The sequence below is a fragment of the Seriola lalandi genome, unplaced genomic scaffold, assembly GCF_002814215.2.
Source record: "Seriola lalandi dorsalis isolate HSWRI2012SDOR001 ecotype SW California unplaced genomic scaffold, Sedor1 jcf7180002054825, whole genome shotgun sequence".
Lineage (NCBI taxonomy): Eukaryota > Metazoa > Chordata > Actinopteri > Carangiformes > Carangidae > Seriola > Seriola lalandi.
The window spans coordinates 738,881-765,975 of NW_019525378.1; the positions used below are offsets into that span (position 1 = coordinate 738,881).

General features: G+C 39.2%; 2 protein-coding genes and 3 non-coding genes across 6 annotated transcripts; all 5 read left to right on the forward strand.

Annotated features, from left to right (window-relative positions):
• The first annotated feature begins 431 nt into the window (after positions 1 to 431).
• On the forward strand, positions 432 to 5,146 carry ing4 (inhibitor of growth family, member 4). 2 transcript variants are annotated; one of them, XM_023426288.2, is made up of 8 exons: positions 432 to 526; positions 1,002 to 1,073; positions 1,911 to 2,077; positions 2,225 to 2,339; positions 2,442 to 2,568; positions 2,669 to 2,813; positions 4,184 to 4,245; positions 4,386 to 5,146. In XM_023426288.2, exons 1-8 carry the CDS (start codon positions 490 to 492, stop codon positions 4,423 to 4,425), a joined length of 765 nt encoding a protein of 254 aa, XP_023282056.1. In that variant the 5' UTR covers positions 432 to 489; the 3' UTR covers positions 4,426 to 5,146. The 2 variants fall into 2 exon arrangements, with proteins under 2 accessions (XP_023282056.1, XP_023282057.1); XM_023426289.2 differs by having other exon boundaries at positions 2,457 to 2,568.
• A 181-nt stretch (positions 5,147 to 5,327) lies between these two features.
• Positions 5,328 to 25,843, forward strand: ncapd2 (non-SMC condensin I complex, subunit D2). Its single transcript, XM_023426379.2, has 32 exons — positions 5,328 to 5,420; positions 6,156 to 6,275; positions 6,367 to 6,442; positions 6,528 to 6,586; positions 6,682 to 6,857; positions 7,363 to 7,508; positions 8,873 to 9,000; positions 9,102 to 9,225; positions 9,366 to 9,513; positions 10,643 to 10,840; positions 10,920 to 11,054; positions 11,132 to 11,219; positions 12,372 to 12,579; positions 12,715 to 12,833; positions 13,834 to 14,034; positions 14,151 to 14,325; positions 14,792 to 14,876; positions 15,090 to 15,226; positions 17,117 to 17,249; positions 17,932 to 18,007; positions 18,119 to 18,334; positions 18,498 to 18,658; positions 19,798 to 19,909; positions 20,060 to 20,183; positions 20,594 to 20,749; positions 22,934 to 23,111; positions 23,206 to 23,300; positions 23,488 to 23,568; positions 24,138 to 24,321; positions 24,402 to 24,564; positions 24,671 to 24,796; positions 25,602 to 25,843. Exons 2-32 carry the CDS (start codon positions 6,158 to 6,160, stop codon positions 25,682 to 25,684), a joined length of 4,209 nt encoding a protein of 1,402 aa, XP_023282147.1. The 5' UTR covers positions 5,328 to 5,420; positions 6,156 to 6,157; the 3' UTR covers positions 25,685 to 25,843.
• On the forward strand, positions 6,936 to 7,265 carry LOC111669957 (small nucleolar RNA U85). The gene has a single exon (XR_002761829.1). It is a non-coding gene; the product is annotated as a small nucleolar RNA U85 (small nucleolar RNA).
• On the forward strand, positions 10,234 to 10,533 carry LOC111669955 (small nucleolar RNA U85). Its single transcript, XR_002761827.1, has one exon. It is a non-coding gene; the product is annotated as a small nucleolar RNA U85 (small nucleolar RNA).
• Positions 11,273 to 11,611, forward strand: LOC111669956 (small nucleolar RNA U85). The gene has a single exon (XR_002761828.1). It is a non-coding gene; the product is annotated as a small nucleolar RNA U85 (small nucleolar RNA).
• Positions 25,844 to 27,095: the final 1,252 nt, after the last annotated feature.

Sequence of the window (27,095 nt, forward strand, 5' to 3'; positions counted from 1 at the left end):
AGGTCATAGTTTCAGATATTCACAATGGAAATTTGACTAGAAGTAACTTTTTAAACACCAAAATCTGTCTTTAATTGAAATTATAACTAGTCAGAACTATGTTGAAGATATCTTAGTTTGAGTTCTGATCAGTCATAATGTAAATTTCAGATATTCTAAATTGAACTTTAGCTGTCTTAAACCTGATTCTCCATATAACTCAATGGTCCACTGACATTAGTCAGAATTAAATTAGATTTATCTTGAATTAAAGTTTTGACTGGTCACAACTGCACATGTACTATAAAGTCTATGTTATAAGAGCTCTCCATGTGAGTGCTAGTGTTTATTACATTTGAAGTAATTGATACATATTACACTTAAATTACATACCAATAGTGAAGATGGGAATTTGTGCTGGGAAGTCCACCAGTGTTGTCAAGAGTGTGGAAACAGCCAGTCAGATTGGTCCATTTCAGACAGGAAGCTGTGTTGTTTACATTTTCCAAGATGGCGGCGGGGATGTATTTGGAGCACTATCTGGACAGTAAGCTGCTAATCATGATTTTATCATGTTGGAAAATATTTCTACCTATTTGACACGCTGTGCGTGTGTGTGCTTCGTTGTGTATTGTACGTGGTTGTTAACCCGCCAGCGGAACAGAGTGCTGTAACCGTTTCTTAACGGTCGGCGGGTTTAGGCTCAGTCTATTTGCTGGAATAACGCATCGAACTGTAGCGAAGAAAGGATGCTTTCTGCAAGTGTACAGTATACACACTGTACCAGCTATTATGACTTAGTTTAAATTAACTTCATAAGCAGAGTTATATGTCTTTGTGCTTCTTATTTTTTTACTGCCATAACCTACTTGTGAAAGCTCATTTAAAAGCTATGGTTAATGGCAGCCGGAGTATCAGTCCGCGTATAAAATATTGCTAGCTATACAGCTTCCATTATTTTTTCCTGTTGATCTCACTGAAAGTGGGATTAAATGCTTTGCTTTTCCCTTTAATTTCACCAGGCATAGAAAACCTGCCGTTCGAGTTGCAGAGAAACTTCAATTTGATGAGGGATCTAGATCAACGCACAGAGGGTGAGACAAAGAAATATGAAATAAGTGTGCATGTCTACTCAGAAGCAGAAGTGATGTAAAAACAAAAGTCATCTGCACCCAATTTGGGAAAATAAAGTTAAACGCAACGCCACTTCTCATCTGGTAACACTATGGTCAATCAGATCTATTGAGTGATTCCCAATCGAGGGCTCAGGAACCCCCATGGTATCCTAAGTTAAGTCTTAGGTTATCACAAGAGGATAAATGAGGATAAATGAGAAATGAAAGAAATGTTTTGTTTTCACAAAACTAAATTTATTTTCGGACTTTTCCCTACTTTTTGGGTTTCTTTATATTTTTTTGTGAAATACTGAATACTGATTTTACATTTTCAGGTATCTGAAAGTTCTCCAAAAAGACAATCTTTGTTTTGAACTGCCCACAATTTATGTCCACAGTAATGCCAGAACTTATGATGAGACGTTACTGAATTTTTGGGGGTCACAAGCCAAACAATTTGGGAACCTCTCCACTGACCAATAATAAAATTCTGGTAAATCAAACTCCCTAACTGTTTGTAAATATTTTTATAGAACAACCCTGAGGTCATAATTAACTTTTGTCAGTTCAGTATAATAAATTGTGATTGAATACACAACCTAGTTTAGCCAATACCCTAGCTATTTCTTGTATTGCTCAACATGTGTTGTTTATAGCCATAAATGAAATGAATGCCTGTGGTTGTTAAACAAGAAAAAATCACGCTCCTAATATTTAAATATATTGTGATTGCAATTATTTTCTGTATATTTCTGTAAACAGTGAAATTACATTTGTATCTTGTTTTAGAAGTTTTACTCCTTGTCACTTCTTTAGATCTAAAAGGACAGATAGACTCTCTGGCTAAAGAATACACAGCCAACGCCCGGACTCTTTCCTCTGAGCAAAAGCTGTCCATACTGAGGCAGATTCAGCAGTCTTACAGTAAATGCAAGGAGTTCGGAGATGATAAGGTGCAACTGGCTATGCAGACCTATGAAATGGTTAGTATCTTACAAATAAACCCAATGTTTTACATACATCTGTAGATCATATGAGTAGAATAACTGAACTTAATATATAGACCCACTGTGTTGAATGTACATGACAAATGCGCCACAATCAGTCTACTCAAGTTCTGTTTTCTGCAGGTCGACAAGCACATCAGACGCCTTGACACAGACCTGGCTCGGTTTGAGGCTGACCTGAAGGAAAAGCAGATTGAGAGCACAGACTATGATTCCACTTCCAGTAAGGGGAAGAAAGGTATGTGTCCATTATTTTTGCTACATGTCTTTTTATTTTTGTATTGAAGTTTCTGTATTGTAAGAATTTCTAAATCCATACTTAGTTGTATATTTGCTTAAGTGGCTGCCATTCCAGGTGACTCCAGACAGAAAGAAAAGAAGGTGGCTAAAACAAGGTCCAAAGTGAAAAGTTCAGATGAAGATGGCAGTCCCAAGAGTGCACAGAAGAAAGTCAAACTCCTTCAACCGTATGTTGTGTATCTACTGTCCAGCTCCCGATGTTGTTTACTTTCACGCTTGAAGTTAATAATTCTGAGTTAGCTTGTACTTTCATTAAAATATTTTCAGAGGAGAATTCAACAGCCCTTCCTCCAACTTTGGGAATGTGCACCCGTCTGATGTGCTGGACATGCCAGTGGACCCCAACGAACCCACCTACTGTCTATGTCATCAGGTCTCTTATGGCGAGATGATCGGCTGTGACAACACTGATGTGAGTTTTGTTTTGTGGCCCCTTTCCTGTCTCAGTCAGTGGTCAAATGTGCAAATGCCTTTGGGATTGTAATTTTCCCATATCTTGGTGCACTCATGGAAGAGGTGGTGGAGGGCAAAGTGGAGAATTTTTTATCCTTGTCTGTTTAGGCCTCTTATAGAAGAGCAAAAAGAGACAGCTATTACAGTTAGTTATTGACGTTGGAATGTTTTGAATGCAAACTGTAAATATTCGGAAAAGAAATAACGATAAATGGAATAAAAGATGATTGAAAAGAAAAGAATAATGATGAGAACTCACAGCACATTGCTTATTTTCTCCTCTCAACCCAACCGGTTGTTTGTTAAAAGGGAGTTTTTCCTCTCCACTGTCGCCAAGTGCTTGCTCATTGTGGGAACTGATGGGTTTCTCTCTTTAATATTGTAAGTTGTTGACTTAACCATGTAAAGTGCCTTAAAATAAATCTGACAATTATGAAGTAGAGACAATAATTAGAGAAAATTGTAATTATTATAGTGACCATCATCATTACACATTTGAATTTGTATTTGTACAAACCAAAGTCTATTAATGTTATTTTATGTAGTTTTGTACCTTGTGGATTCTCCATCTGTTCTCCTACTGCTGGTCAATTGCATTGCCTGAAAGTGGATAGTCATATTTTATTGGATGACAAATTTGTAAACATTCCCAAATGTATGAACCATCAGTAAATTGATGATAGGTTTCAGGAAGAAGAAAGATGGAATTTTGGTATAAATATATTCCAAAATGCCCTTTTCTGACATTTGGCATTAAAAAAAAAAGTACAATTAAGAACACAAGCAAACACAGAAAATGGATTTCTTAATTTCATGGGACCTTTAGTGTGACCGCCTGTCCAGCAAAAATATAATTTTATTTATGTTTGTGTTTATCTAAATAACATTAACATCAAATGCCATTCATGTATCACAAAGGTCATAACAATATACTTTTATGGTACTGTCCTGACATTGAGAGGATTAAATAAGATGAATTATAAGAAATAAGAAATTGTAATAACATTACATTGGAATAATCACTTATTATAAATACAGTATATGTACACCCTCTCCCCATATATATATATATATATATATATATTTCCAAGATGATAGAATAAAGAGGCTTAGGAGTCCTGCGGTTCTGTCCCTCTTCCTCAGTGGATAAGGTCACAGATGGAAGAGCAAGAAATACCACACTACATACATACTGTATGCATTGTTTCCCCTTGAAAAGATTGATTTTGTTTTTGATGATGCACTTTGAATAATGCTGTTTTGTCTGTTCTAAGTGCTACATTTGCAGGACACTTAACAGTACGTTATCCATTTTTGTTTATTCTCCAGTGCTCCATTGAGTGGTTCCATTTTGCATGTGTGGGCCTGACAACCAAACCAAGAGGAAAATGGTAAGAAACTGAACTGCAACTGAAATGGAGGCTGTAATGTACTATGCTGTTCTCAATGTGTGCAGTAAAAGTGTGACTTGCTACTCATTCAAGCAAATCACCTAATTACTTATGTGTCATTTTTTATTCATGTTATGCAGGTATTGCCCACGATGCTCCCAAGACAGAAAGAGAAAATAAAAACACCTGGTTGTCCTGGAATACAATGTGGACACTGATCAGATGGAGAATGAGAAGAATATTTCTTCATTAGTTACTAGAACCTTTTGTTTCTCATCTTCCTTAACATTTGGTGCTTTTTTTTTGGTTTATGTAATTTGCCTTGGTCTGATGCAGAGTGTGTGAAGGAGCCAAGTGGTTACAATTATATTTAAATATTGATTTGTTTTTTGTAACGGTTAACAATAATTTTGTTTTTTTTAGTTACTTTTGGTGCTCTTATTGTGATTTTTTTTTTTGTTTTTTTTTTTACATTTTGTTTTACAAGTGAATAATGAACACTACAACTGCCCCTCATGGTTTAACAGGTCACGTTTCCATGATATTCTATACCGTATTCACATGTATAAATTCAAAATTTAAGTATTTCCTCTGAAAACAGTTTGGCCATGAATATTTTTTGCTTTGTTGTATGGTTAGTTTCTTGTGCTTAGCCTTGGAACACTAGTTTATTTTTTAAAGAGGGTAAACGAATATGGAGACAAATGCTGCATCCTGACAATATTAGTCATCTGTGGTAGTGAGTTAAACCATTTCATTTTAACATTTGATTGAGTGCTGTATAGAAAGTAACACATTTCATGAAAAGTATTGTCATTTCTGTAGCTGAAACATTGGTACAGGGGAGAGGGGGTGATTGTGTTGTCAATCATTTGAATACAGCTACTACCTCAAAAAAGTGCTAGTGTGGTCCTTTGTGTCTGTGTTTTTCACTACACTATACAGTATATAGTTTTAATCAGTTATAGTCTTGCAGCTGTGCTTTTCCAGTAGGTGGTGCTGTTGGTCAAACTCCCTAGTAAAGACGGCGCATATATTCGACGTCATAGTAACGTCGCTTTGGCGCGATGTCCAAACAAATTTGAATCAGACCGTTTGCAGACGGTAGACAGAGCAGCCAGTACTTTTACTCTTACAGGTCGACGTTGTGGCTAACTGGACTGCAGACGTTACAGGTAAGCAATATATTTATAAATTTGTAAAATACAGTCGTTAGCTTACTAGCTACAATTGTTACTAATGTTTCCATTAAACAATAACCTTAACGTTGGTCTACGCAATCTAGATAGCCCAGCTAGCATTAAGCTAGTTAGCTTGCTACCTTAGCTTGTCCGGCTAGCTTAATTCACAACAATAAAGTTGTACTGTTTGACGATAAATAAAATCGGTACACTATCAGGGTATCAGGGTGAAAAGTCTTGAGAGATACTGAAATGAGTTTCCTCATAAAAAGTTGTTTAAAGTATTTAAACGTCTTAAATCTTGTCTCTTGGCTACTGTAGGCAGTGATGTTATTTCTAAAACGTTTCTGTAGCTAAGCGATTACAGGCTGTTCGGTTGTCTTCTTCTTACAAGAGTCCAGTTGGCATTAATTTAATTAGTCATTAGTCTTTATTGGGAGCTACTGATGGGAGGTTCTGAAACAAACAATTCAATGAGCCTGGTATTGAAAGGGTCAAAAGTCTTGAATATAACTTGGTGAAGCTACATCGAGCCTGATTTTCAAACTCAGTCATAGCAACCAGTCTTGTCTTAAGTCTAAAATATCTTGTGTATATAATTATCAAAGATCCTGCTTTGCTGTGTACAGTTCAATGATACACTGTAGCAGTAACTTTATATTCTTTAGAATGCAAACCTTGAATGTTCACGATGCATGTAAACTAATCTATCGTTTCTTTGTGAGGCAGCGATGTCGTGGGACTTCTTTGTACCTGTGTGCATAGGAGACTTGGTGAAGACCGGCGGGATCAACCAATATGTCGTTCAGGATGTGGTCTCCCCAAAACAGCTGCCATCATACCTCAGTAGTAAGTAGTTACTACAAATTCTGAAAATTTTGGAGCTGCTCATTTTAAGACGTTTTCCCTAGAGCTTAAGGATTTTCTCTCTTTCACACAGGATTCAAGGCTGCATTGAGAAGCCAGGGGCCTTTGTGTATATTGGAACATTTTGACACAGGCTACAGCGTGCTACAGTAAGTATTGGTCATATACAGTATAGCTTGCTTTAGTGCTTTCTGTTAAGAGCTGTGGGAGCACTAAACTATCTTTATTTTGTAGGCAATTCAACTCAGTGGAGCTGGGTGTGAAAGAGGATACTCTGGAAATACTAGTACAAGGTCAGTCCTTTTTATTTTTCTAAGTTCAAACTCACAGAAATACAAACTTGATATTCTGTGATGATAATGTATTGTCTGGTTTCTTTGCCTTTCAGTGGTGAATGGCTTGGCTGCTTCCCTGCCGGCAATCCTCGTCTCCACCTCTGTCTCGGCTGCAGAGCGCAAAGAGAACCTGAATGCTGTTAAGATGAGCGTCTTCCTGCTCTGCAAGCTCACAGAGACCCTTGAGAGTTACTCTTGTAGACAGAGTATTGTCACGGCACCTGGGAAGGTATGGTTAATAATGACATTGCTAAGAAATACTGTGATTGGCAATGACTGAATTATTCTGTGTTCAACCATTTTAAATGCCCACTGATGAGATCATGGCAAGTTTTATGATCCAGTCAGACCAAGAGATTGTGGTGTCTAGCCTGCTGTTTGGTGGGTAGTCTTGGTAGTATGGTGGAGTTTTACTGCACTGCTGTAAGGGCCCACCCACAGTTAACTTGTCACCTTCTACAACCTCTGCCCCCCAAGAGCAATGGGATGGGATAGGTAGGAGATGCCAGACAATGTGTGGATGTTTGTTTGTCTGTGTGTGAATTGTATGAATGCATATGTATCAGCTGGCAAGAACTATATTCTCTTTCTAGTTCGTTTGGCAGATATGAACTTTGTCTTTGGTAATCTGAGGGCATGTAATGTATATTGATTTTAACTTAATTTTATTGTCTTACTTTGCAGTCCATTTTCTATGAAGCTTAACTGATAATCATTTTGTCTGTCTTGCACAGGGTGGTAAAAAAGGTAAAGCTGGTGGAGAGGGGCTGCTGCAGTGGGACTCGGAGAGAGAGAAGGTGCTGCAGGCCCTTGTCCAGCTCCTCCAGCTGGATATCCGTTCCCTCTGGAGCCTCTCTCTGGTGGAGGAAGAATTCATCAGGTACTCTGCAGTCTGGGGCATTCTGGGCAATAGTACACTATCAGGCTTCCAAGCCAATCCAATATTATTTATCAAGCACTTTTTAAAGACAACACTGCTGACCAGTGCAGTACAATAACAGTAAATACAAAAAAGACATAAAACACGTGTAGAAACAACAGTTAGGCAATAAAAAGACAACATCTCAGACTGTGTCAAAAGCAGAGGAAAAGAGGTGCCTTTTTTAAGAAGAGATTTATAAACTGTTAACTGTTGTAATTGTAATAATAAAAAAAAATTGGTGTAATTTCCCACTCTCTTATCCAGATCACTTCCCGGCATTAATTAGACTTGTTCCAATACCGATACCAATATCAGAAATGCTGCAGATACTGCCTAAAATACTGTATATGTCTAATACGAGTCTATGCACCAACCCGATACCACATACTTTATTAATAAACCTAATAGTTAATCACATACTGTATATAAAATGGTAGTTTTCCTGGAAATCAAGTCTTCTCTGTTGCTTTAAAGCTGTGCAGCCACTGGCAACTTACTGTTTTAGAGCATTTTCGGTAAATAGTGTAATCTTAGCTATTTGCGAAATGTCAGCAATTTGGCAATATGTTACATTGGAAAGTTCCACCAGTAAGAAGGCAACACATTTACACTATGCAAGGCTTTAATTTTTTTTTTTTTTTTTTAATTTTATTCTACAGTGATTCACTGGTGTTAGATCTTTTTTTAAAAAGTCTTTGTAATTCATGTGTCTGTTCATGTTTTTCAAAGGGTTTAACCTGAGCCATGCCATACAACAATAATAGCAATCATATCGCATCCATAAAGGGTTAGAACTATAAAGCTGTTCAAATTTTTTTACTCCTGGAATCGAGAGGGAAAAGAAACGGAGCATTCATAACATTTCTAGCACTGATAATACTGTAGCCTTAATTGGAACTTATATGAAAATTATCTTTGCCCTTTCATTAATAATGCCACACTGAACCTTTTAAACATAGATGATCTTGGAACTGTGTTCAATTGCTTCATTTAATTTTTCCATTGTGAACATTTCTTCACACTCCCAGCGTTATTATTTTCAGCAGAGAAGTGTCTCCTACAGGAGAGATGACTTTTGTTTTTAGTGTTCCAGTTTTTCAATACTCACAGTGCTTAAACTTTTCACTAAATAGCACACAGCCTCAAAAACCTTTACAAACATTGTTTCCGTACAGTTCTGCACATTTTTCTGATGACTACAAAGCCTTGTGCAGAATGTGTTCAATTTCATTCAGGTTCCAAGTTGCCTTTGAATCCAGACTTTAGCATACACTAACATGAACAAAGTTTAAAGTTTTTGTTCTGTGCCTTTCTTCCCATAGCTGTGTGACATGCTGCTGTTACAAACTACTGGAGAACCCTACCATCAGCCATGTGAAGAGCAAACCTACCAGAGATTGTATAATTCACCTACTGGGGGTGCTGATCAAGAAGTACAATCACCTCCTTGGTTAGTCCCTCACTCATGTAGAACCTGTGAGCGCAATTTATAACTGAACATCAATCTTTTGCATTCAATTTTAATTATATACTTTCTCCAAACTCTTACAGGTGCAAGTGTAAAGGTGATCCAGCTGCTGCAACACTTTGAGCAGTTATCATCTGTTTTTGCCCAAGCAGTGTCTGTGTGGAGCACAGAATATGGAATCAGAGCTATCATAGGAGAAGTAATAAGGTCAGAGCCCATAATTTGTGTGCTTTTCAAGTTCAGTTTTCAACAACTAGGCCTCTTTGTAAAACTTTTTGTGGAAATATTATCCTTTGGCTGCAAATTACACAAAAGTTCATGTCTTGTTGTTTTTTCCCCTCCTGCAGGGAGATTGGTCAGAAGACAAGTGAGGAGCTTGCCAGAGAGGGGTCAGGGGTCAAAGCCTTTGCTTGCTTCCTCTCAGAACTTAGTGCTCTGGTGCCTGAATTAATGATCCCCAACATTAGTGTGCTCATCACACATCTGGAAGGAGAGGTAATGTACACCTGTACATGTTCATCCTGCTAATTAAAATTCTTAATTTCCAGCCCCTGAATGTGGAAACCCAGTGACTTTGAGCTAATAAAAGTTTGTGATGTTGTGGAGAAGTAACTGTAAGTCCCTCTGTGAGCACACACACACATCCAGCTTGGCAGAGGCAGATCCCATTCCCACATCGCTCTTTCTGTCATTTCAAACTTCTTGTGTAGATATTCATATATTGTTGCCAGACTGGGGAGGACTCCGCACTAAGCTGTTAGATTCATAGGTCATGATTGGCTTGTGCAGCAATGTCAACATATATTGAAAAAGATGACAAAAGAAGAAATGGCCATCTTTCATTTTAGTGTAAACACTTTTTCTCTGTGATTGGAAAGGACTGCATTGCTTTGCGTTTCACAGGGTAACAGAACACAGGACACTGTCCATTTTCAGACAAGGCAGGGACACCAATTAAATTTTACATCGTGATTGCATTACTCTAAGTGTAATGAGTAACATGCTTGTACTCAAGGATAAATTCCTGCCATTTTATTTGCTCCAGGGCACATTGTCACTTATGCCTGTAAATGTTGCTATGACAAAGCCACACCACAACACTTCTCATTTAGGACTTGAGTGTCAAAATGTGGTACTTTACTGATACAGTAAAATGGTTCTAGTAAAGGCTCCTTTCAACAGAAGTTTTTTTTCTTACTGTTCAGTTCACATTTTGCCCAGTGATGAGACCAAGGCGAATACGAGCTAACTGAATGAGAGCTGGGTTCTTCTTTGCTTTAACTGGCAGGTAATCTTGGCAGTGCAGAGGAGGATTCCTGCTCTGCTGTAAGGGCCTGCCTACAGTGATTTGGCTCGACCCAAATTATTCCTCAACAGTCAATGTGGAGTAATTGCTGGGATGAAGCTGACAGTGTGTGTGTGTGTGTGTGTTGTGTGTGTAAAAAGCAAGAAGTTCACCCAGCTCTCTTTGCTGTTCAGTCAGCAATGAGTTTCTTCTTTGGTAATCTGAGGGCCTATGACCTATTTCTGAGAAAATGCTACAATACATCACTTCTCATTTAGTACTTCATGACACAAGAGCATGCTTAGACACAGCCTAATTCCCTGTTTCCCTGTTTTCCAGAGCCACACAATGCGTGTTGCTGTGTGTGAAGTGCTTGGAGAGATCCTTGTTCGGGTCCTGTGTGGTGATGGCCTCGATGAGTCTGGTAAAGCTGACCGCGACCGATTCTTTGACACACTGCAGGAGCATCTGCACGACACACATTCCCACGTGAGGGCACGTGTGTTGCAGGTCTACACACGCATTGTGAACAGCAAAGTATGTTTTCTTGACTTATATTATATTTGTAAAAGCATGACATTAGCCCTGCTTGGTAATACAAACTGTTTGTGTTTAGGCACTCCCTCTGTGTAGGTACAGCGACGTGATGGAGCTTGCTGTGGGGCGACTTATGGACAAATCTATAAATGCTGTGAAGAGTGCTATTCAGTTGTTGGCAGCCTTCATTGCACACAACCCCTACAGCTGCAAGGTAAGTCAAATCAACATGATTTAAAACTGGAGTAGTAGACTTGTTCAGGTTTCACAATCTCAGAAATTTTCTTTCAGTTGAGCAGCGCAGACCTTAAGAAGCCACTGGAGAAAGAGACCGCTAAACTCAGAGAGATGAAAGAGAAACTGGAGGGAAAAGCACCAGGTGCGGATGAACCCTGTGAAAAGTTATTTATCTTCATGTTGAATTCATATTTTGCCCAGTGATGAGACCAAGGCGAATACGAGCTAACTGAATGAGAGCTGGGTTCTTCTTGCCTTGACTGGCAGGTAATCTTGGCAGTGCAGAGGAGAATTCCTGCTCTGCTGTAAGGGCCTGCCTACAATGATTTGGCTCGACCCAAATGATTCCTTCAAAGTTACAATGGAGTAATCACAGGGATGAAGCTGACAGTGTGTGTGTGTGTGTGTGTGTGTGTGTCCGCGTGCGTGTTCGTGTGTGTTTACATTTGTGTACATGTGTGAAAGGCAAGGAGTTCACCCAGCTCTCTTTGCTGTTCAGTCAGCCATGAGTTGCTTCTTTGGTAATCTGAGGCCAAGTTCAGAAACTCATTTGAGCTCAGCAGACCTGGTCCCTGAAAAAGTTGTCTCAAAATTCACACCTGTAACTTTCAGCCATATCACATGAATATTAAAAAATGCATTTTTATTAAGCACTAGAAGTTCATTCTTAATATTTTTTGTCAAAAGTAAGGCTGAGCCAGATGTCAAAAGTTCTGTAGTTTATAGATGTATGCAAAAAAGATGCAAGTTAAAAAAAAAAAAAAAAAACTTGAGTTGAATCTAGGAAAAATATGATAACAAAAGTCAGTATTTTGAGTTTTCAATATAACTTGAATACATTATTGATAATAACATTTCAGCTTTAAATTGATGAGTAAACCCTCAAGCCTCCTTTTTAAATAAATTTCTCAGATTCAATTCCCTAGTTGATCAATAACAAGTAAGAGAGGCTTCAACTAGTTTCATATTCCAGTCACTGTCAGAAATGCTTTAACTGTTGTTTTTTTTTTTTTACTAGCTTTAGTAAAAACACTATCTAGTAAAAGGGAGAATACAGTAGCACACCAGGAAAAAGTTACAAAATATGATCAAATGGTGGCACTCTAGTCCCCAGCATTACAATCTAGATTTTTAACCCCAGGAAACAATTATTCTGTTTGACAAATTTATTCCCCCTTTTAATAGTTTTCTGTAAATTGTCCCGCTGGAATTTTCTTTAAAGCTCTAACTTGACTAATCCTGGTTGGATTTGACTTTTTTTTTCTTTTTCACCTTCTCCTTTCCCTCCTGGCAGTGGCGGTGATAAAAGCATCTGAGCTGTGGGCCGCTATGGAGCCTGAGCTGCTCGTTACTGTCAGGACAGAGCTGGAGCCCACAAGTGAAACAGAGAGGGAGCAGCAGGAGGACGAGAATGAAAGGGATGTGGAGGAAGAAAAGGAGGCAGAAGACGACAGGGCAACTGCAGTGAAGATTGCTCAGTACCTCCGTGTCAACAAATACAGGTGATGCTAATCACCAGTGTTGGCCTGGGTAAAAGTTGACTCAAGTGTCACTACCTGAAGGATTGTTTTTATCCCATGCTGTCAATTAGCAAATAATTTGATATGTGAGATGTCTTTTCTGTTCCCTCCCTACAGGAATGCTGTGCGTCTTTGTATAAGAGCTCATAGCTGCTTCCCTCAATCTGAGATGTTTGCTTCTCTGTCCACTGTCACCCCTGACACACTAATGGAAACACTGGCTCTGATTTTTAAAGGTAATGCCTGAGGTCGGTTCACTTGACACATTTCCATCAAGATATGCTCATCAAAAGTGCTCTCCACGGAGGCAAGGCTGAACACATTTAAGATTCAGTTCTTTGGAGGAAATTAATTTCACATTATGTTTCAGTGTCACTTCATTAAAACTAACTGGTCTGTAATATATATGCCTTTACCAGTGTGAGGTGAAGATGTATTTTAGAGCATAGAGCACTTCACTTATCAAACCAGCTGTCTCATTCGTAATGTTTTTCATAACACTTGATGACTGACACATAACCTCCACCAACACTATGTTGTACTTAGCTCAGATCACCATATTCAGTCCCTAACAAAATTTACTATCCTCACATAAAAGAAATGAGTAACTTCTTCAAATCAGTTGACAAACATGTTTCTATCATACTATCTGTAATTGTAAATGTCTGTTCAGATCTAGGCCTTCCTTGTCTTTCTAATGTGTTGACTGTTACTATGACTGTAAGACTTACCAACTGTTGCGATAAATATATCAGCAGTTTAGAAAGAGGCATTTGTAAATCAGAATTGCTATGGACACAACATTCAGCTGCACAGCAATTAAAGACTTTTGTGAAGTGCAGGGTTTTTCCCTACCAATCTCAGTCCAAGGTGGTACCTAAGTGATTATGGAATTGAAAATATAAGCATGGACCACATTTTTGTGTGTTAATTACTGCCCACACTTGAAGCACAGCATAGTCAAACTTGGTTTGCCATTTTTCTTCCAACAATATTTCAGTCAGGAGCTTCTACTAGTGTGCAAGAGTAATCAGGAATTGATGGCATTTTCCTTACTCGCACCAAAAGCCTTACAGCGAAGAGAGCAACTCTAACTTAATTTCTGTGCACCAGCCGCAGGGAATGTTAAGCAATCAAACAGCGATGGAAAGATGATTTCCATTGGTTGAATTCTTGTGTGATTCCTTCATGGTATGAACTTACTTTACATTATATGGCCCCTGATGTTTTCCTCAGGCTCTGATGAGGACACTGCTGAGCTCAGCCAGAACTTGCCTCCAACTCCACAGAAAGAGGGGGAGAAGGAGGCCGAGGATGGGGAGCTGAAGAAGCAGGAGATGTTGGTGCAGTACCTGAGAGATACAGAGACCTTCGCCTTACAAGTGGAGAGAGCAATCTATGTTATCAACACCATGCTGTATTGGAAAACCACTTCAGGTAGCAGGCAGCATTTGCCGGAGGCTAAACCTGTTCAAACTTGTACATTTACATTTCCATATAGTGTTGAAAATATATGTACACCCTACAACAAAAGTTTTTCTGTGTGTTTTTAGTGGTCCAGGAGGCTGTGCAGTTCTGTGTGACAGTGTGCGAGTTCAGTGTTGCCAACTCTGTCAGTGGCGTGAGGAAGATGTTGCCTCTTGTCTGGTCAACTGACACTGCCATTAAAGATGCCGTTGTCCACGCCTATAGGCGCCTGTATCTGAACCCTCACGGAGATACCATCAGGTCTGTAGAACATACCTGATAAAATGAATAGTCCTAACTTATAAAACAGGTGCACGTCCTGTTCAGGCTCCAGTGTGATGAAATATGACAAACAATTTAATGTGACATCAGCTAGTAATTAATTCTGGGTCCTTATTAAGTCAATTGCCAAAGTCTCCTCTGTGAGGATTACAGTGACATTAGGCTGCCTGCCCTTCTGGTTAACATTAGTAATTAAAAAAGCTCATGAAACATTCAATGAATTTAAAAATATAAAATTACTTGATGAGCTTGTTTGGTGCATTTTTGTGTATACACATAACTGAGCCAATATTAATAATAAATACCACTTTGTTTATGCACATAATATCTAAAAACACTTTAACTTAATTTTAATAATTTATCTACTCTGTTTAATTACTTACCGTATATAAATCAAAAAAAAAGTTTGTTGTCATCTTAAAGCAGCGGTCTCATCTTTTATTAGGATGAAAGCTCAGACTCTTGTGGACAGTCTCTCTGAGCTGATGGTTGATGCATCACTAGGAACAATCCAGTGTCTTGAGGAAATAGTGAGTAATTATTATTTTTATTATTCTGATATTGCTCATTTCTCTTTATGATGGTCAATTAAAGAAACAGCTATGCAGAATATTGAAGGATATATATTTTTACAGCTATAGAATACATACTGTAAGCCTTCTTAAGGTGTTAAATGATTTGCATTGGAATACCTTGAAACAAGGCTTGCGGGGAGCATTAACCACTAAAACTTGTATCTGTAGGTCCAGGAGTTCTTTGGCAGTGACAGCAGTCTCCAGTCTACTGTAGTGCAAGTCTTGTGGGAGAGGTTTACTGGAAAACGGGAGACTTCTGGCTTACACAGGCGAGCTGCAGTGTTACTGCTGGGCATGGCTACACGGTAAGACACGGACCACTTTCATTATGTTCCTAGGAAATTAATTACTTATGACATGATGAAGAAAAGGGTTTGTACAAGTTAACCAAATATGGTGGTTTCACTCTTCCTGCCTTTGACTGGCTGGTAATTTTGGTAAAATTTGCTACTGTGCTCTAAAGCGGCAGCCCAGTCTGACGCAGCCCTACCTACTCTGATCATATAGAGCAACACAAGGATAAGTGGTCACAGCCGCATGTATACATTTTGTTTTGTGCTCAAGGCAGCGAAATGTAAAATTCAGTCAGCCATGCCAGTAAATAATCTAAGTCCTGATTTACTCCTGAAATCTTGATTTGTTTCCCATCGAAGCTTGTTTATGCAATTTCTCATTCTGTCCACATTGTGAACTGATCTCACTTATTTTGCACACACCACGTAGTGCAGTGGAGTAGGTAGGGATGTCAACCAAACAAATATACCAAGTTGTACGATAATTAGACATGATGCTGTACAGCCTGTATTTGTTTTCTAGCTTTGTAAAAGGTAGTATAAACAACTAAACAACAGCCGTGCTTGCAGGTGCTGTGTATATACTTATGACTTGTTTACTGTGGATGAGGGAAAGGTGTGTTGACTGGTGAGAACAGATGTAACGGGGCCTCCTCTGACGTGCATGTCAAATTCAGACTGAGTCATGATGTTTCTGCAACACTGAGCTGTTCTCAACCAACAATTTTTTTAAATTGCATTTACATTTTGCATGTGGCTTGCTAAAATCTTATTATATTCCCATTATACTTTGTACTGAGCAGTGCAGGTGTGAAACAGTATTTTTTCAGTTGAGCCTGTATACGTGTCATGGTCTGAATCATGAAATGCAGCCGAGCTGTGTGGGTAAATAAACTCAGTTTAACTGACTTTCTAGTTTGATTTGCTTGCATGTTCAGTGAGGTGGAAGTATTAAATGATGTTTAAGTTGTATTACCATGGCTTCTGATAAATATTTACCATGAACCTCATTTTGGTTTATTATTATTGGAAGAAATTAAATTATCTGATTAAATTCATTGTAAATCTTGGTCTGACTTTGATATTCAGAGAAGCAAAGATTGACATAATGAAACAATCTCAAGGTAAAAAGATTTTTGTCCCTATACCTTCCTCAGACATGAACTTCTTCAGATCCTGATAACAGCCACATTTTTATACAGGTGTAAACTGGATTTTAAGATTAAGTTGAATTTATTTGGACTCAGACCAAACGTCATTCCAAGTTGTATATTAAAATTAACCTCAATGTTTATACACAGGGGAAAAAAACTATTGTTCTGTGTTAAAGTTGAGTTGGCCCAGGGTTGTTTTTTTTTATTATGTAAAATCTGTAATATTCCTCACCACATAACATTTTGGTCCTGCCTCAGCTACTTGACATCAGCAAATCCTTATTAGTCAGACTACAAGCTCAGCTTTAGCTCCTCTTCATTGTAATCGAAGTCACGACCATATAACTCGGCTCCTTGCCAGTGCATTTCACTGAATATATGTATTTTTTTTTAGTGTTCCCCCTCAATCTACCTCAAAGACTGCCGCTGCTGTAGGGAAGAGCGAGCAAGAGAGTAAAGAGACTATCTGCAGTCCACCCACACTGCTGCCTCTCTTCATCCAGCCAGCAGCATTCATAACCTATTAAATCTTATGCGCTTCTCCTAACCCAACCTCCTACACGCATTATCTGGGCAGCAGCCTGGCACTGGCAAGGCCAGCACACAGCAGTCAGGGTGATGTAGGGCAGAGATGTTATTACTTTACTTTGCATAATCACGAGACCATTTGGGAATAAAAATATATATGTATTTTATGCATCTTTGTAAAACTGTATTTATTTTTTTTTTATGTATGTGAATATAACAGGGCAGAGAGGGAAGTGGTTCTCAGTAATCTGGACACTCTTTGTTCTGTGGCTCTTGGAGAAAAAGTGACTGAAGACTTCCTTCTGGCCAGAGACACAGTTATAACCATCTGCAGTATCACTGACCATGTCAGGGTAAGAAAACAATAAACCATGGCTTGCCTCAAGTATTTCATGATAACCACAGGGCCTCACTGACTTGAGCCTGTTGATTTAGAGATTCAATGGGTCAGTGTGGCAGGGTCTAAAATCTTTTCTTAGAAGATAAGAATTAGATATAATGTTCTGGAGACTCTGAGCCCCCTTATACAGCTCAAAACCATACTTACCATTGTTTTATCAGCTTCATACTTGATTACTTACATCCTTCCTACATTTATGAGAATTGCCTAGAAAAATAATTATCAACTGATGGCATCTGTCGTAAGTCTGCTACAGCAAAGTCCCATATGGATTGCAGAGATCCCAGCTGTAAATGTAATATTTCCTGATTTGTGTTGACAGTATTTTTCCAGTTTGAGAACAGTTTTAGAATAATTTGATCATAAAAGATCTGCTCATTTCATTACTGGAAAATGACGTTTTTGGCAAACAAAAGGAATATATATATTTTTGTGTCCATCCCATATAACATAAGACAATATTTAACCCTTGAAATATAACCCTAATAATAAGAGTTACAGTTAATTTTTTATTTCTTTTTGTAATCTCAGAATTTTGTCACTTTCATTAAATGTGAAAATCCAGTTTATGTAAGTATGTAAATATACTGTGGAGTTCAACACAATGTTAATATACATTTCAATATTTTCACCAGCAATCAAAAGGTTCTCCATTCAGACTGCCCCAGGAGCATCAGCTCTTCACCTGCCTCACACAGGCCATCGCTGAAGGTAAATGCAGACAAATGTGGCCTTTGCTTAGAAATATTCCCAGTTTGTCCGTCTTGGCTTGCACCACTTGTAGTTTCTTCCTCTGACTGAGCCTGTTGGTACTTGCTCCAGGTGTGGTGATGGAAGACCCTTACTGGCAGAGCTTCATGGAACAGGCTGTCCGTCTCATCTACTTCCTGGCAGAATCTCCTGACCAGCTGTGCTCACGGCTGCTCCAGCGCAGTGCTCGCCTATTACTAGATCAGATTGCAGAAGGTGGGGACGTCAACAAAGATCCTGGTCAAATGCAAGATGGATCTCAAGAGTCCAGTGAGCAGGGTGAACAAGGCGAGTCCTATTATGTCTCTTCCCAAAGAAGACATTTGTAGTTTTAAGTGTAATGTAATTTAGCATTAGCATAATCGGATGTTTACATTGACACTGTGTAACCTGTCCCAGTGCACCTAGCTTTGTCAACATCCTCTTAATCACATGTCTTTGTCTCCTGCAGTGAACTGTGTGTGTCTGGCCCAGCTGTTGGCTCTGTGTGGCTGCGTGGCTTTCTGGCAGGTGTCTCACCTTGAGCGCAGTGTGAGCGCTGAGCTGCGGAGGAGGAGAGGAGAGACGGAGGAAAGGGAGGAGAAAGAAAAGGGCCCATCTAGCAAAGCTAAGGTAATGAGGCTGCACAGACCTGTATACAGCAGCTGTATATACTGTACTGTGGTGTGTAAGTTACTCTAGAACACTGGCCAGTAGTAATACATTAGCTAAAGTAGAAATTAAATTGTGATTCTTTACAAATAAATTTGGAATTGCTTTTTTTTATGATGATTTCCTTGTACAAACGTTTATTTTTGTTATTTTGCTGTCACGTTTTGTGAGTGGGTGTTGAGTGAGTTGGACAAAAATAATTTGCATACATCATCTTTGACTCTGGGATTTGGGATTTTTTCACTATTCTATGAGATTTTATAGACAAAACAAATAATTAAAAAAACTTGCTCAGAAGTTTTTCTTTTTTGTTTTTTTAAACTTAATGTTTCTGTATCAAAACATCAGTTGCCTGTTGCTAAAAGTACTTGTTCAGATACTTTAATGTTACAAATGGAGCCGAAACAACCCCCTGTGTGGCAAAAAGCATCTTAACAATCAGGCCGAGTCTCAGCAGGATGACTTGATGAGATTTATTTTAGTGGCACAGTCAGATGAGTTATGGCTCATAACTGTTCAACCCATCGGGGAACAGGAAGATAAATGTCTCCTTAATTAGCATTAAAATGTTTGTTTGTTCATTTTATTTTTTTTCTCCTGGATAACCAGAGGGACAGACGGAGGCAAAGTGTCATATAACAAAATAGTTTGGACACTAGTTTTTTTGGGATACTCCACACAAAATGCCTCAGTTTAGTAATTTGAGAAGAGTTATCTGTTTTTCATCCATTGTAGCCTTTTTTAATGTTGTTAGTGATTTAAGACTTTAGAAAATTATTTTGACTCAAGTATCATTTTAAGCTGCTGTAAGACTAAACTTCACCATGGGAGATTTACTGACTTGGTGAAGCCAAAAGGAGATAGGGTTGTAAACATGAGGTGTGGAAAGAGTGGTTTTTATCAGACATTTACTGTCACTAACATCACAGCCACACAGCATCTCATTCTTATCTCTTCTCTTTTGTTAGTTATCAAGTAAGAATATAAACAAAGGGTATTTGCTAAATGAAAGGTTGGTCTCACTGCCTCTCTCAAGCTGGCCAGACACAGTTGGAAAGAGAAGTGACTATTTTTGTAAAGCTTTAATGGTTTTCCAACAGCAAGCAGCCAATGAGAGTGCCATGGAGGAGGAACTTGGGTTGATCGGTGCTTCTGCTGAAGATACGGAGGCGGAACTCATCAGAAAGATCTGTGAGACTGAATTGCTGGCAGGTAATGAAAGCTTCTTGGCTTTTTTGTTTTTCTCTCTCACATTAAGCTGCCCACTCTTCACCATCCACTACATTCGGTTCTTCACATACATTTTGCTTGTTCCACATTTTCATGTATTACTTCAACATCTCCTCCTCTCTCTCTGTTTAGAGGAAAACCTGCTGTGTGCATTCCTTCCCCTGCTGGTGAAAGTGTGCAGTTCCCCGGGTCGCTATTCCCACCCACAGCTCACCACAGCTGCCTGTCTGGCACTCTCTCAGTATATGATGATAAGGTAAACACAGTGCCTATTCCAATGCTCTCATACCATATACACCTGTAGAACTGATTAAGCAGTTTATGAGTCAACACAAAAATTAACCTGCAACCATTTAAATCCATTAAGTAAAAAACAATCACTGGTGGGAATACTTGCCATTGAACTTATTTTCTCTTTGGTCAGTGTACTATATTGGTTGAACAGTTACAGCAATCTGAATGTGTCAGTTTGGGCTGTGGGAAATTGTGACTTGTGATTTCTGACATTTTATGGACCAAACAATAAATTACTAAATTGAGAAACTAACTTGCAGATTAATGGAAATATTTGTTAGTGGCAGTATTATACATATATGACTTTAAATAGACCTAGCTGAATTGTTGAGATAACTTTTAATCCTGTGATTTCTTTATCCGTTACGTCAGCCCATCGGTGTGTGAAGAGAACATCCGCCTCATGTTTACAGTGCTGGAGCGCTCTTCTCTTCCTGTTGTCAGGGCCAATGCCATAATAGCCCTCGGAGACCTCACTGTCCGTTTCCCAAACATTTGTGAGCCCTGGACACAGAACCTGTATGCCAGGTAATGTAATGACATATTTGATTTTGTAAGCCCAATAATATAAGTATAATAAATAAATATAAGTTTTGTTGCTGTAACAGCTCATGCTTATCATTCCCTCAAATTAATTGATTCTCATCCAATTAGAGGCACATTATCATAATATTTGTAGATCTGTTTTGTTTTTGTTTTTTTTCCTCCCTCTCAGCCAACGTTCACCTTATGCTTGTACACTTGAGCCATCGTCATCCGGATCCCTCCACCACCACGTCTGTGTGTTGTTCCTCTGTCACTGAAGTGTTGCCGCTGTCGCAATGCTCCACTGAGCCACATGATGGAAAAAGTTTACTCTCTCCGCCACGACTTTTTAATGGGGGGAAACTTTGAGATGATCTATGATGGCAAACTCTAATATCTGCCTTGAAGCTTGCTCTCTGCGGTTGCTATGGGAACCAGCCAGCGCTTCATGGCTTGTAGAAAACCCACCCCCCACTGGTGAACTGGGGTGGAGCCTAAGACCGCCTCAGACAAGGGCAGTTTTAGACAACGAACAGCTTAATTCCTGGTGTGTTACAGATTCTGACAAGAATCAATGACTAGTGTGTTGTAATTATATAGAGCGGTTGAATGAGCAGAAGGGAATAATTTTGGGTGAAGTCAAAGGTTCTGCAAGGGTTTACGCTTGTAGGTATGCTTTCATTTAAAAAAAAAAAAAAAAAAAAAAAAAACACTTCATGCTTTCTATCTGTTTCCCCTGCACAAAGTTACAGTTTCTCTTTAGCCAACTCAGAGGCTGAAGTTGCTCTTTTTGATGAAGTGTGGTCTTAATTATAATGGTTGACAATGCTCACATTGAGGTGTTTCAGACGTGTAAAACATTGTGTTCTTTTTATACTGCGCCATTGCCCTCTTAGTGTTTCCTACCTGATAAGCATTTCATAGTGTCCCCTAATTGTCTCCCACACAGCAACACCTCCACTGTTCTCAAGGCTGGTGCCCTGTAGCCTCCTGATAAGCGCATTAAGAATTAATTACCCTGTTCCTCACTGTTGTAAGCCCCTGCATTGGCATGTGGTTGTGCCATGTACAAGTGTGTGATCCTCTGCCAGGAGTCCTGCTCTCTGGCATAAATGAGAAATGGTTAATGAGTTTCTTTTGTTCTGTGGTTTTGGATGAGGGTAAATCTAAATTGGTCTCAGAATGCTATCAGATTACCCTGCCACACAGCCTATCCAATCCCATTGTGCTCAGCCAAGGCTGAAACAGTCGTTTGGTTTCTGTAACATTCTGGCTAATTCCAAGTCTTTACAGAAAGCTTAATTGACCAGGATTGGAAAATAACAAATGTCCGGGTGGCAAGACATTTTACGTCCACTTTCATTTTTAGTCACACTAGCAGAGCGTTTCCAGGAATGGCGGTGTTGGACTGTCAGTCAATTAAATTTTGTACCGATATTCAGGTTCTTCAGAGGATGAATCCTACTGACTTAGTGATCACTTAGTCATCCACTGACCTTTCCCTCGAAAAACACCTGCAGGTCAAAGATTTAATTTAACCACTGAAATATCTCAACATCAACTGGATAGATGAGAGGATGTGGCTGAATGACTTTGGTGTTCCCCTGACTTTTCATCTAGCATCACCGTGACATTCACATTTGTGGTTTTCAGTGAAATGTTAACAACTACTGTATGGATTGTCATGACATTTGATACAAATGTTCATGTTCCTGTCAGGATGAATTGTAATGACTTTGGTGATCCCTTAAAGCCCCTGACAAGTTGGTTTCATATCTTAGTATTTCTCTATAACATAAAATATTCATGACTACATTTCCAATACCTTCAAATCAGTGAGAAAAGATTAGACAAAAAGACAAATAAGAAATAACAAACTGTTCAAACTATTACTCACAGTAAGAAGCTATTTGAAGGTTTTCATTTTGTGCTCTCATCACGTCACATTTTTATTTGTTTATAATTAAAATCAGTGAATATCAATTTTTTGATTTTTAATGATCAAATACCTGCACAATTAATGACATTCCTATCATCTTCAGCTGCACTCTGTTCTGTTTTTATTAGCAAATGTGATCGTCTTAGTTTAATGTGTCAGCATGCTAAGGTGGCTGTAGTGTCTTAGTGTCGGTACCTAAGTGGTTGACGAGTAACTAGCTGTTAATTTAACATCCTCTTCTCTTCCAGGCTCAGTGATGAGGTTCCCTCAGTGAGGCAGACAGCTGTCACAGTTCTTACTCAGTTGGTGCTTAAGGATGTGCTCAAGGTCAAAGGTCAAGTCAGTGAGGTGGCTGTGCTGCTAATTGACCCTGAGCCGCACATTACCAGCCTTGCCCTGAACTTCTTCAATGAGTTGGCCACCAAGGTACACACACATGCACATCAACACACATTCAGAACCTTTTCTGGACCCAGAGTAATTGGGAAGGTTTTTAACTGTCATTGGTGTCATCCATCAGGACAATGCGATCTACAACCTGCTTCCAGACATCATCAGTCGCCTGTCTGATCCAGAGAGAGGCATGAGCTCAGAGGACTTCAACACCATCATGAAGTGAGTTTGGCAGCTTCACAATATGTGTATTCTCCAATTTGCTGCTTTTGTCCCCATGGGATTTGTCCACACTGTGCAGGACTCTGCATGCCCTGGACAAATCGTGACGTGTTTGAAGGGGAAAGTTGACATCTTTGCTATTTTGAGAGCTTTGTTTAGATGTTCTATTATTTTTGTGTGTTTTCAGACAGTTGTTCTCCTACATCACCAAAGAAAGGCAGACCGAGTCTCTGGTAGAGAAACTGTGTCAGCGCTTTAGGACTGCCAAGTGAGTACATCTCCACCTCCTTTTTTCCATCTTCACCTCTGACCGGCGGTTTTCTTCTTTTCTTTACAATTTACCAGCTCATTTCTAATGTGTGCCCTGCAGTATTTAATTTGTGAAAGATGCAGGGGTGGATATGTGGATAATTAGTAGGTGTTTTCACTGTGTGAAGAGAGATCGACAATTAGTAAGTTCACAGTAGAGCTCACCTATCACCTACACTCTGACATCTTATTCGCTCATTTTGTCATGGAAACTGTCTTCCCATATGGCTGAGGAGTGTAGACGAACAATTGGCATGTCCTGGCTTCAGTCTGCCTCTGACTCATACTCCATCCATATTCGGAGCTCAAAGGAAGGGCATCTTATATTACACAATGGCAAAGTGAATTTAGATATAAGTGCTTCCTGGAAAATGAGATTTGGTCCAAATGTCAGGGCGAAGCCATATTCATGAGTAATGAGCTAATGAACTTTTTTGTTAAGGATCTTGAATTACTATGCATTTCACATAGTTTCAAATCCAGTTTTTACTCGCTAATCCCTGACTCTTATTCTGCTTCTCTCCTCAGGACGGAGCGTCAGTGGTGTGACTTGGCCATGTCTCTGTCTCTGCTGTCCATGTGTGAGCGTGGTTTTAAGAGGCTGCAGGAGTGCTGGGAATGCTACAGTGACAAGTTGACTGAGCCTGGAGTTTACCAGCCCCTGCTCTCCATTACCGCCAAACTTCGGCGTGGGGCCAAACCCCAGTTTAAGGTACAATATCTTTTTAGATTTTTTTTTTTTTTTCGGCATTACCTTTGTTTGGGTTTATTGATGGGAACTTTCTCTACCAGGCCCAGGTCGATGAGTTTGAAAAGAGGCTGACTGCAGTCCACACACGGGGGCTGGAGAATGTAGAAAGCCCTGAGATGGAGGAAGAGAACCAAAAAGGAACAAGTGAGAAGACAGTCATGCGAACACCTTTGCCCACCAAAGGCCGTCCGAGGACCAGGAGAGGTCAGTACTCATCGGCTTTGACTTTCAAGGACCCTGATGGTTGTAAATTCAAAGCAATTTGTTGATTTTGATTGTGACAAAATTAACATTTCTCTCTCTGACACAGGTCAAACAAAGCCTTCAGTTTCTAGCCAAGGTGATGACAGTTTTGTGACGCCTCAGAAATCTCGCAAGTCCAAGAAACCTGTGATCACCTTCAGCAGTGATGAGGAGGAGGAGGAAGAAGAGGAGGGTGAGTGTAGCCACTTTTTACATGCACCATTATACTTGGAATGGAATTTAATAATTTTCTTCATCTGTCTCTTAAGCGTCATATTTTATGAGAAATACAAAGATAAAAACGGCAATTATCATAATTGATTCTGACAATTTTATAAATTTAAGCGTTTGGTGTATAAAATTGTGGAAAAACAGAAAATGACAATTTCCTTAAGCCCAAAGTGACGTCTTCAAATAGCCCATTTTGTCTGTCCAAACGTACGATTCCCAAACATTCAGTTTACTATCACATAATAGGAAAAGCAACATATAATCACATTTTAGAAGGTGTAACCCAGGAATGTTTGGTATTATTATTTGAAAATGACAATAAATTATCAAAATGGCTACCGATTATTTTTCTATCAGTATAATAATCAAATGTTTCAGCTCTACATTTCTTTTACTTAGAGTGTCGGTATTATGGATAAATTTAATCTATTTTTTTTTTTTTGAACAAGTCAGTAATATACTTTGGATCGATGCAACAAAGTTGAGTTGGGACCACTGGGCTGAGCCGGTTCTCTAAGAAGCTTTAAAACTGTTCTACCTGAGTTCCTTTTTAAAAGTGAGCTGTGCATTGCAACAGCACTAATCTAACATCTGAGGATTTCCCTGTAAGAGTTGATAGAAAACACATAGAGATACTGTCACTTTCTTTTAAAACTGAAAACATGAAACCATTCCTGGGCAATATTTTGTGTGGCAGCCTGTTTCACTTGACTTGTCTTGCTGGGTTAATCAATTTCTAATCTTTAATCTTTTTTTTTCTCCATCAGATGCTGTAATGGCAGAGAGTGAAACCCCTAAAGTGACAACACCCATCGCCCGCACATCCAGACGAGCTCGCCTCAGAAACTGATCATATTTTTCCTTGTTTTTGTCTAATTTCTGTGTCCCCTTTCTCTCTTTTTAAAAAAATCTTTTTTAAAAGATGCTAGCACTAGGCACTAAACTATAATAATCTGATGACATAAAGTCAAGATGTTTTTAATAAACTTGTTTCTGGTTTTGATAAGAACTTCAAGGTTTTCTCTGTTGGTTTGAGCAGTGTCACTCACTGGCTTCTGCACGCTGGAAAAAAAACAAGAGGCTGACACCAGCAAATGTGTGAAGAGTTGGGTGTGTGCTGGGTTATGTCAAGTAAATTTATACCATCATTACAAGCAGCTTTGAATGTCTGCTTGTATTATGTGTTTGCACAGTGGTGTTTAATGGGTTGTCACAGCTTGCCCCGACAGTATTACTATCCCACATGCTTCTCCACTTCATTTTCAATTTTCTTTTTCCTTTCTTACAGTCCTGTTCTGTCATATCAGATTCTTATCAGACGAGAAAAATCCATGAGCTTGGCTGCATGTTTATTTACAATCATGTTTTTTTTTTTTTTCCTTTCCTGTTCTGTCTGACACATTTGCTGTTGCCTAGTTGGCCGCCTCTGTTCTCCTGTAATCAATCTCTTTTGTAGGTCTCCCTCCTCTTTCTGCCTAGTGCTTTCCTGCCTCCCTCCCATCCTCCTCCTCCTACTCTTCGCTGCCTACTTCTCTTCCTACAGCGCTCCTCTCTTCACTGACATCACATGCACGGTAGTTTAACCCCCCACTCCCTCCACTCATCGCTAATCTCTCTCCTTCTCGCCTACTCCCTCTCCCACACGATGTCCTCTCCGAAAAGATGAGAGGGGTGCATTTCTGTATGTGTGATTGATATGTTATGTAAAGACACTTTACCAACAGCAGGCTAACAATACAATTGCACCAGCAGTTAGGTTTTATCTGAGTGCAGTGGGTGCTAAGTGCGCAAACATGAGTATATTTGCCCTGTTTATAACTTTATTTAGTGCTGTACAAAGATGAATTCTGCTTGCTGGGTATGAAAACTTTCATCCCACATTTTATGCACTGCAGATGCCTTAATTAAAAGAAAACATTAATTGATGTAATTGACAGAGGTGGACATGAATCCCTGGCGAGTATGTGATGCACATTTGTAATCGCAGGGGTTTATTTACTTGAAATAATTAGAGGCTGCTGAACTTTGAGGTCTGTGTGTTAGATTGCACAGCACCTGCTAGTATTGTAATTTGGTGGCAGGGGGTACAGGGAGCAGATGGCACTGACAGACTGTAACTTACCCAACAGAGAGGGGAGGTCAGTGCATGCTGGGAACGACCACAGAGACAAAGGAGAGAGAGCGAGAGAGAGAGAGGCTAACATGGCACGAGGAGCATTGTTGCCACACGGGAAATGTATAATTCAGATCAAGTCGTGACA